At 39.3% G+C, this 10,669-nt stretch overlaps 3 protein-coding genes across 3 annotated transcripts; 1 reads left to right on the top strand and 2 right to left on the bottom strand.

Annotated features, from left to right (window-relative positions):
• Positions 1-2,578: 2,578 nt before the first annotated feature.
• Positions 2,579-3,641, bottom strand: MELLADRAFT_108582 (uncharacterized protein; the record flags this gene model as incomplete). Its single annotated transcript, XM_007412336.1, has 8 exons — positions 2,579-2,641; positions 2,721-2,734; positions 2,857-2,962; positions 3,053-3,096; positions 3,167-3,191; positions 3,279-3,295; positions 3,393-3,487; positions 3,565-3,641. The coding sequence occupies 8 exons, from the start codon at positions 3,639-3,641 to the stop codon at positions 2,579-2,581; spliced, it is 441 nt and encodes a 146-aa protein (XP_007412398.1).
• Positions 3,642-4,544: 903 nt separating this feature from the next.
• MELLADRAFT_64994 (uncharacterized protein) lies at positions 4,545-5,329 on the top strand (the record flags this gene model as incomplete). Its single annotated transcript, XM_007412391.1, has 4 exons — positions 4,545-4,926; positions 5,032-5,097; positions 5,146-5,226; positions 5,322-5,329. The coding sequence occupies 4 exons, from the start codon at positions 4,545-4,547 to the stop codon at positions 5,327-5,329; spliced, it is 537 nt and encodes a 178-aa protein (XP_007412453.1).
• A 697-nt stretch (positions 5,330-6,026) lies between these two features.
• MELLADRAFT_37509 (family 2 glycoside hydrolase) lies at positions 6,027-8,762 on the bottom strand (the record flags this gene model as incomplete). Its single annotated transcript, XM_007412335.1, has 11 exons — positions 6,027-6,146; positions 6,233-6,274; positions 6,353-6,618; positions 6,723-6,761; positions 6,842-6,945; positions 7,025-7,152; positions 7,241-7,389; positions 7,477-7,833; positions 7,905-8,039; positions 8,104-8,262; positions 8,354-8,762. 11 exons carry the CDS (start codon positions 8,760-8,762, stop codon positions 6,027-6,029), a joined length of 1,908 nt encoding a protein of 635 aa, XP_007412397.1.
• Between the last annotated feature and the right edge of the window lie 1,907 nt (positions 8,763-10,669).

Raw genomic sequence — 10,669 nt, 5'->3', positions numbered from 1 at the left:
ACGATTGGTTTCTTTATGATCGAGCTCGGCGGACGCTGACTTCAGTTACCCTCTGCCTTTGATTTCAATCCGAAAGGCCTGAATGTTCTCGACACACAAACCAAAGATGTCTCATGACCCAGCGACTCCTTTCGCGGAAAGAGTCTTTGTAGTTAGAGTACATCCACTCGATTTCTTATCATCATCTGGTGCTTTGTCTTGTACTTTCTTTCTTGTACTTTTGCTTGTACTTTGTGGTCTTAATAAATCCGTGTTGTGATGTTATAATCACCAAGGATTGCATCCATCTGCCACCCCTCATGTGAACCAAGCGCCCTCAGTCTATTAGTTCCTAAAGTCGAATAGGAACTAATAGACTCGGAATCCATCGACGATGGATACCAGACTATGCACGGGTGGGATATGGCATAGCAGGTGCCATGCCATTACCCAAACGAATGGGTATCTCACTTGCTGAAGGGGCATCAACCCTTCGGAGCCTTGAGCATGAACTTTGCGAAGTTCTTTCACATCTTCAATTTCACGATAAATATTTATATATTCATATGTATTGTTGTACAAACATATGACTGAATAACAACATACAAAGAGTTATGAGAAACACCAACCCTCGCCAACTCTCCTCAAACCAAATCAAGAGATCAAAGAAAAACTGCAGTGGGCCTCAAATACCTCTACTGCCGTGACCATCTAAACTCGGTAACGTGCACCTACTCCTCATCCTCGTCATCAAGAGCCATTGGCCGGTTCCTTGGTCGACGTTCGTCACGGAAGTGACGGCTGGCTAAATAGGCTTGTAACGTAGGTGGCGGTGCAACCCCACCGAGCGGCCCACGTCCACAACAGATGAGGAGGTTTTTCAATATCACCGCACAGTGGTAGAATTGGTTCAAGTCATTGACGTAGAACCTGAGGTTGTCTACATAACGAACACCACCACCCCTTAGTATCTAGACATACACATATCAGTAGCACAGCAACCCGCCACACACCTTTGTACTGCGACATACGAAAGATATTCCTGAGACGGCCGAACTCACGTTCGACTGCCACACGCACGCTCGCCATGACACGATTGAATCGAGCTTGATCCGGCCCAAGATGCAGTCCAGCATAAGGTGTAAGCAGAACAGCCGAGTTCTGATAGCCTTGATCACCGTAAAGGATCATCTGACGCCCACCAAAACCTTTGGCATCCTCTTCCAAAACCTCGCTGAGCCCGGACAACCTCAAGATTGCCGTGTCATGCCGGGACCCGATATACGCCTCGGTCAAGTCAGCCGTAATTCCACTAATCATCGAAAGACAAAGCCGACATTAGCTTTGGAACATAAGCGAAGTAGATTGGTAATGGATCTCGCTCACTCAGGTGTAACTACAGCCTGGAATTTCAGGCTGTGCACGCGCTTGTGCCCATTATAAAATGGGCGTTGGTTGTACTTCGGTCGTGCAATGCGCCATACGGTGCCTTGGTGAGAAAGGAGATCAGCCGAAGTTGAACAAATGAACACTGAAGTTATCCTCACTGACCATCTAGGAAACCGACACAGTTGTCCAATGGGCAATCCCTTGTGTCGACCAAACTGTCTGCAAAGCCTTCCAGTACAGCTGGTGGATATTGCTGGGCGTTCCATTGCAACAGTGGACCCCAGTTTTCAAAGATCCAAGCTTGAACGGAGCGACATATACGGCCAATGGTTGATGTCTCGCGGCCGAAGATTTGTGAGAGGTCAAAATATCAAGATGGCGTAGCCAACCTTGCCATGTAAATGGCAAGCGCGGTCGTACCCGTTTCAATCGCTCCGTTTGATAATACAAGTTGAGCCGGAAAGTCACCCCAGTGATGAATGGCCAAAATTTCGTCCGGATAGAACCTCGTGGTGAGTTTACTGATATGTGGGTGCCAAAACTCGACGTTAACACGTCTAGACAACAAGTCAGGTAGAGGATCACCACCTAGTCGATGGAAGTCGTTCAAGTACTGCAAGATGTCGCGAAGTTCTTCCATTTGATATAGATGCCACCACGCAAACATAAGCATCAAGTTCCCTAACGCTGGAGATCGAGAGATGGGTAAACCGTTAGGATGGAAGAGTAAGGAGTTGGCATCCATGTTGGCGAAGAGGGGAGGTCCAGTGACCAAGAACGGTAAGACAAAGGGGTTGAGAATCCGACCGGAAGATGCATGTGCTGCATGGACGTGCTTGGAGGGCAAGTGTCCAGAATGGAACATCTGGATGCCCACATGGGTTTACCAAGGTAGCCAAGTGACATCCTCTGGCATGTCACTCGTACTGGAGATGAACCTTGATGCTGATGCCAAACTCCAAAATCACTCTAAGATATGAAAAGTAGTGATGAGGCACGAAATCATCACCTGGTCCTTAATATCAAGGATAACAGGACACAATAAAACTTGTACATGTATGTATAAATAAATTATACAGTTTTTAGAAGATCTGTTTTAAGAATCCAAAATTCCACCAATCAGTTAATATAATTATGATTTCAATGATCAAAAACATCTTGAAGGTGAAGAAAGTGATGGATTTGAAGATGGAAGGATGACTTACTGGGATTAAGGTTTCTTATCTTTACTGATCTCTTCTGCAGACACTTGATCATTGAACTTTATACTGACCTATTGGTGTAAAAGCAAACAGACTCATTACTCAATGGCTTGTATTTATAAAAGCACAATCCAAGACATGATGACTTACCGAGTTGACGCAATCTTAAAATCCGATAGAAACATAGACAAACAGATATATATCACAGTAGTTTTCATCAAACTCTTAAAGCAACTCATTCCACTCGACTCAAAAGTATTATTGAAGCGAAACTTATCAGACTTACGACGTTCATCTGTAGGAGTAGGGTACCTTTCACCCTTAAAGACATGTCCAAGATGACCACCACATCTTGCACAAGTGATCTCAGTTCTTACCATCCCAAACATTCGCTTTAAAAAACCCGTCTTAAATCAATATCAGATCCAAAGAGAAAAAAGGAATCAAAAAGTGAAATGAAGAGAACATAGAAACAAACTTACGTCTTCTTGACGATTGACTGCTCCAGGAAAAGCATCAAAGAAAGCTGCATTGGAGAAAGTTAAGTGGGTTGATTTGATGAGGTTTCGGATATGGGTTTTGGATGAAGAGCTTACCTGGCCAACCGCATCCACTCTTAAACTATCGACGAGATACATGCGGAATAGATTCCAGAGTTTAGTAATTGGGAGTTGTCAGATCATTGCAACAAGGTTACAGATTACTAACCTTATGATCAAATCGATCTGTAAGGTAAACAGCAAAACCCAAAAAAGAACAGAAAAGTTGAATTCCAAGTCTTGAATTTCCACAGTTCCATTCTTTGAAATAAAGAAAGCTTACATAGAGGAGCTGAACAACCAACGCATTCATATATGCCTTTAGTAGGCATATGTTGATCATAAGTTCCACTGCCAGCCATCTCTGTACCTTTGAGTCTTTAAAAAGAAGAAAATCACAACAAACTTAAACATGAATGTATATAGAATGTTTGGTGGAGAGAAGGAACACCAACCTAAGAATCCTAAACTGTTCAGGATCAAGTTTTAGTTTCCATTCTTCTTCTGTTTTTGGTAAATCAGTTTGATCCATTTGATTTCGATTATTTTTACAATGATTGATAGAAGTAGAGAATCTAGTAGAATGGAATGAAGATAAAAGTGAAGAAGTTGGACAAGAAAGTGTTGGATGATGGGATCGATCTCTCGTACTAGAAAGAATTGGTGATTTTAAAGGAATTGAAGTATGAATGAAACTTTTACTTCGGGATGATTGAAGCCGAAGCTCGGCACGTAAGATTGGTTTCTCAGATGATGAATGTATAGAAGAAGATAACCGATCGAAGTTCTTCTGATGAGGATTAAGAGAATTGGTGGTGATGAGAGTTTCAATCTTCTTCGATTTGATGAATGGTGAATTCTTATTGAGTACTGAGACGGGTCTCAAGCCACAATTGAGAAAGAAGATTGAATGATGAAAGAATGAGATCAGACGATTCTTTTGGTTGAACATCAGATTTGAAGAAACAAAACCATCAGTCTTCAGAAGTAAAGTGACAAACTGGTTTGAGTCACACTCAAGCTGATTTGTAAATCTTGGCTAAATTCAACATTCCTGTTTACCTTTGTTTTTTTAGTTTTCACAGTAAAATTCTAAAACCCTCGGATTCGGTTGATGATCGATCATGGAACTTTGGTTTCACCATTTCGTCATCGTTCATTCTGATGATGTGATCACATGAAGTCTTGGGATTTCTCTGTAATGTAATCACTGCGGTACCAGCCGGACGTTGCTCGGGCTACTGACCGGGTCGGGTAATGGGATCACATCCAGTTCCACAAAATCTAATGGAAAAAGAAAACGTCCAGATTTTTTGAAAATAACCATCATGGCACCACCAAGTCGATAAAACAAGCGAAAGAGAATTAAAACCAAAGACGAACCTTTTATTCACCATCGTATCATCGATATATCAAAAGGAAACTAAAAGAAAAAATGCCAAGTCATGCAATTCTTTCTGAAATTGACGCAATTTTTGCAAATAAAGCTTCCAAAAATCAACCAGAAGAGAAATCGAAGAAAAGGAAAAATGATGATTCCAAAGTCCAGGAGACGGTCAAACTAGGAACAGAAGATAAGAAAAAGAAGAAGAAAAAGAAAAAGAACAAATCAAAAACAGAATCAGAATCCAAAGAAGAAGAGAAAGAAGATGAAGATTTAGAAAGAGTAGAAGAGATTATGGATCCTTCGATTAAGATACTTAAAAATTCAAATCAAGTTGGTGCAATCGATTCTAAAATATCAGGATCAAGTTCAAGTTCAAAGAAAGTTTTACTTGATGAAGAAGAATTGGCATTTCGTGATTCACGTGGTACACGTTAGTCATAACTCATTAATCTGTAATTTACTAAACAAAGATTTTTAGTCGAAAAATGAATTTTTATAAGATTTGGATTGGTTTGCATTGATTTGGAATTTGTAGGAGCTAGGACGGATGATGGATTACCGATTTACTCAGTTGAAGAATTGAACATCGGTCTTGGTGGTGGTAAGTTTTGTTTTCTTTTATTCATTAATTCTTGAACCAAGCTTAAAGCTTCTCTGACCAACCTTTCGATCTCGATTTCAATCATGATCTTATTAGATACTGAGGCATGTCCATTTGATTGCGAGTGCTGTGAGTTGAACATTTCGTACTTGAAAGCTTGTGCTTTTTCCATGTGGCACCAGTAATCTTCCTTGTCTGACCCTCTCTCTTTAATCATACTATAGGTTTTTAAGTCATGAAGAAAGACTATCAAAAGAAATAAAAGATGTCTGTTGTATGAATGAGAAGTATCACTTCTTGTACTTATTCTCACTCCCTGAATCTCGCACTTTTTTTCAAATTTTAATCATCCTATGTAGAGCTACATATCCGATTTTGAAGTTCGACATAGTCGCTTCAAAAAGTTTTTTTTTACATTTTCAATCATACCCATACAAAAGCGTTCTAACGATAATTTTGATTTGTTTCTCCAAAACTTATGATTTGGCCATTGCAAATCTTATAGATGAAAACAGACTATAAATCATGAGTTTCTTGTAAACAAGGAATCAGTAAGCCCTAGTTTGAAACTTGTCACTCTTGAAATATCAAATATACCACTGAGGGATATGGTCAAGCGGATCACCTTTTTTATCATATGGAATGTGTTTGGAAAAAGCCCTCAATGACCTGGTTGCTCACTTACACTGGTACAATTCACATTACCAGAAGATAGGCTAAATGTGCTTTGAAAAATAGATACCAAAGGATATTGATCACGTGTCAAATTTGACAAACTGTTTCTATCTTTTTCCGAACTGAACACAAGTATTGATAGCAAGAGTAAAAGTTTGTTTGTAATTACAAAATTCTGAGTCCTTGAAACACTTAAACATAGTGAATCAAAAGTGGGTATTGTGTAAGAAACCGATTGAGACTAAAAGTTTGACTCAAGGACTCGTTTTTGAAGTCTTTGAAGTCTTTGTAGCTTTAGCTTTAGCAGTTTCGTAGAATGAGTTGGTGATTGCGTTCCATTGTTTGGGATCTGCTCTGACTAGTCTTCTGTCGTACTAGATGAAATCAAGGGTTGAATGTAGGGTTAGTGGAAATGGAATGGAAGAAGGTCATTAATGTATTTGGAGCTCGAAAGACTTACGGTTACGAATCCGTTAATTTCTCCTTCAACATCAGTAGTTTGCTATCAGAAATCAAAAAGAATATTAATCACGGTACTCCAGGTAATAAAAGTGATACTGTGATCAAAAAAGTGACTAACAGTATAGACTCCAGCACTGCAACTATAAAGATCCAGTTGACTTTTCAATTCTCCAACTACTTCTAAAGCTCTATAATTCCAAGTTGTAACATTTGAAGTGATTTCATAAGTTTGGTTCATTGTATTGATGGCGTCTTGTACATTCCATGTGTTCTTTGATGGTGGGATATGACCTATTCCACCAAATTCTCCTTGTGAACCGATTCGTTTTGGGTCATATGGTTTATCTGGGGTAGAATAGAATGGTGTACCACATTGTGGACTGGCTATGAAATTGAATGAAAAGATAAATCGACTTAATCAACTTTAGTTTCTTTTTTGCGGATTTCTTTTTGGTGAGTGAGTGAGAGGTCAAGGAGAGGTTATGTACCATAATGATGGTTATCTGAGTAATCACCTGCTCCGTGATCTGTTTAGGTTCAAATGTTTTTTGAGGTTGGTCGAGTCAGTTGTGTTTAAGGGAATAAGCGAATTGGAATGAGAACTTACCATAATATCCGGTAACAGACATGACTAGACGATCAGAGTCAAGCAGTCTGATTTGCTCAGTAAGTCGAACTTCTGGTCCATCTGAGGGTTGACCCCATCCTTCACTAAGAATGATTAGTAGAGTTGGATTAATAAATCCTATCGACGAGCATTTTCAAGTAAAATATGAAGGAATTGACAAACTTGAAGATAACCCAAGTGATTATAGAAGGAACACTGATTAAAGCAGATACCATGTCATACAATTGTCTCTCAAATTCGGCGCTTTGTTCTACTGAAGGTGAAGGAAATAGATTCAAAGAGGGCATATCCTGTTTATTGAACATGTTTTTTAGTGATCTTAAAATCATCTTAGAAGAGAGATCAGATATAAGTAAATTGAGACTTTATAAAACTCACTTGCCAAACTAAAAGGCCAATTCTATCACATGCATGATAATATAGATCAGGTTCTACCTTAACATGTTTTCGAATCAAATTAAATCCAAGACTTTTGACTAATTTAATATCATACTCCATAGCTTCCACAGTAGGAGCAGTATAAATCCCTAAGAAAGAAATATAAAGAATAAGTTTGATAGAAAGATGGTAATGGAAAAAACTCGAAAAAAGTGAAGCGCAAAAACATGACGTACCATCAGGCCAAAAACCTTGATCAAGTGGACCTAATTGAAAAAGAAATTCTCCATTTAAATAAGGTCTAACAATTCCATTCGGATCTGTACGTTTTTCAATACTTCTAAAACCAAGATAACTGGTGACTAAATCATCACCCATTTCTACCGTAAAATAATATAAGTTTGGGGTTGAAGGAGACCAAAGTTTTGGAGAAGAAACTTGGAATTGAAACTTTGTGTTTGAAGTTCCATTGATGGTCATTAAAGTTGGAGAAGATATAGATGAGTTGGAGTTTATTGAATTGGTTTGTTGATGGAGTGTCACTTTTATGGGAGTACGAGAGGTGGGATCTGAAGTTTTGACGGTGATGTTGACTGAGAGTTTGGGATTGAGATAATCAGCTATGAGGTAAAAGGTAAAGAGTATTTAAAGGATGTATGCGCACCGTGTCCGTGCATGTCGGCGTTGACGTCAAGTTTGGTGATATAAGTCTCTGGCACTGGTTCCAAAAAAACGGTTTGCCAAATACCTGAGGTAGAGGTATAAAAGACATGACTAGGTTTTTGAGTCTGTTTGCCGACTTGAAAGAAAGTTTTTCGTTAGTTAGGATCACAGATGATTTCTTTTTCAAAATATCAATTCACCTGGAATAACACTTCCTGAACTGTCAGTTGGATCATAGATGAATACTAATAATTCATTTTCTTCTCCTGTAGGATGTAAATATTTGCTCAAGTCGATTGAAAACTTGAAATAACCACCACGATGAAATCCGATTTTTTGCTTGTTCAAAAAGACAGTAGCTGAGATGAAAATAAGCGAAATGTGATACTTATCAGAATTTACGTAGTGAACGAATTTCGAGTTAAGCAAAGTAGTGGGTTGGTCACGTACCTTCGTAATCTACAGCTCCGAAATTGAGTAATACCTTTCCTTTCCAAGTGGAAGGAACTTTGAACGTTTTTCGATACCAAAAATGATCATGAGCTTCCATGATCCCACTTAAAGCACTTTCAACACAAAATGGTACTAAAATCTCTTTATCAAATCCTACTCCACCGAAAGGTGGTGAATCTAAATCTAATGTACTGTTTGCTGATTTAAATTCCCATAATCCATTCAAGTTTAACCAATTTGATCTTTGAAGTTGAGGTCGTGGATATTCAGGCCAGGGATTTGTTCCTACTTTTGTGGTCCAATCTGTGTCAAGTGGACCGGACTTCAAGGCATAAGGAGTCACTGTGCTCGGTAGGGTACTGGCTGAGCATTGTAATACCAGACCGAAAAACGTAAGAAAGATCATCAATGACTGCATGACTATGCTGGTGAGGTGATTCGATGATTGATGAATGTCCAAACCAGTCTTCTGATGTAGACGTAGTCTTATACTGAGCTTGGATTTGAAAAGAGGCCTTTGACGAAAACTGATGAGGTAGTTGCCGAGTAGCGTTTATCTGCGCGTTGTCTACGCGTTTAGTATGCGCTTATGGTGTGCGCTTGAATGAAGGTTTGTGATGACGGTCCGGGTCGCTCCTTGGGTAGTTTAGATGGGCTTGAAGTCTGGGTATCAAGACCAGCGGAATTCAAAGCTTTCAAAGAAATAGGCTTCTTTAAGGCTTGACTTGAACCACGAGCTTGGACGAAATAATGAAATGATCGACGTATGATGTTCAGTGGGATATATAGTGTACAGTAGGTTGAAAAAATCAGATGAAAGGCTCAATGAGTGACTCAAGACGCATGCAAGGACTGGAAGTGAAGTATGTAAGTAAACGGAAGAGAGAATTTGAATGTCGATTTATCCGCGAAGGCAAGCTGTACAGAAGGGAATCAAACAGGTGAGGCTGATGACTCGGGGATTCTCAACATCCAAATCCGAAGCCATTCGAAGCTTCTCTCCTCTTCAATCCCTTGATCCTGTTGTCTTGATACATACATACATGGAAACCTTACACCAAGCTGAGCCGGTCAGTGTCAGTTCCCCGTGGATTTTGAAGGTAGTCCGCATCTGGACAGGGTAATCCTGACTCTACGTTCGTTTGTGGCAGAAGTGATATACTGTGTCATCTATGTAGACATGAAGTCCATGAAGTTGATAGACACCGACCCTCTGATTAATTTCCCTTCTTCGTACAGCGTCAACTTGGATGCAGCCCAGTAGAGCAAAGGTAAGGAAGGGTCTTTGTGCCAGAATTCATATGCATGCCAGTGAGGATAATTTGGTTGTCTAGCGGTGTGCAGCACAAAAGTAACCATGTATAATCACATTGAGGAGGAGACTTAGTTAAGCTAGAGCAGACATATGTTCACGTACATCTGCTAGCTTCTGCTCTGTGTTAAGCTCTGTCTTTCACACCCATACATCGGCTAAAAATATCAGGATCGATGCCTGTCTCGATTATCATCAACAATCTTAAATACGACTCATCTCCGGATATCAAAATGGCCAAAGAGACCGATATACATATATGCAAATTCCACTGACGTTTGTTTGAAGAGTATGTGGAGCTCTGCGGTTATTAAGTAGTTCTCGACTTGTGTCCCTACGGATTCAGGTAGGGAAGGCTCATGAAGGAGACGGGGCAAAACGCACTTTTCTTTTGTAGCTTTTGTAGCAAAGATTATAGAGCCATCTCATCATTTCAGTGAGCATTGAGAACTCCTTCGAGTACCCAACCCTCACAGGCAAATTCTTGTCATGAAAATTATGAAAACACCCTACGGGGTGGCTGGTGGACACAATAGGATTTGAGAAGAACGCGCACAGTAAAAATGAAGCACACAGGATAAAAAATGGAAACGGGCACAGTACAAATGTAAAAAAGAATAATAACAAAAAATAAACAACATTAAGAACAATGATATAGAAATAGAGAAAATATTGATTGAAAACTCTAATAATTACATTCACAGAACTCAAACATCAACCAGAAACTATAGAAAATACGATTGAACTAAACTAAAGATATATCTAAAAACCACACACACAAAAAGAATCATAAATGAAAAACCTAAATGAGCCGTCTTGGGTGTAACCAGGGGAAATAAAGGGAGGAAGGGCCAATAAACATAAGACTTGTAATAGGAATAATGATAAACTAAGGTTTATAAGTGTTGAGAGGTTGATGTTCTATGACTTGAATTGAATGGATAAATCAAACAAGATGGTAAACAGCTATGGCATCATTGAAATTCATGATGATAAGACAA

The sequence above is a fragment of the Melampsora larici-populina genome (assembly GCF_000204055.1).
Source record: "Melampsora larici-populina 98AG31 unplaced genomic scaffold MELLAscaffold_30, whole genome shotgun sequence".
Classification (NCBI taxonomy): Eukaryota; Fungi; Basidiomycota; class Pucciniomycetes; order Pucciniales; family Melampsoraceae; genus Melampsora; species Melampsora laricis-populina.
The sequence above is the reverse complement of the archived record's forward strand: the minus strand, read 5'-3'. Positions and strand labels throughout refer to the sequence as shown.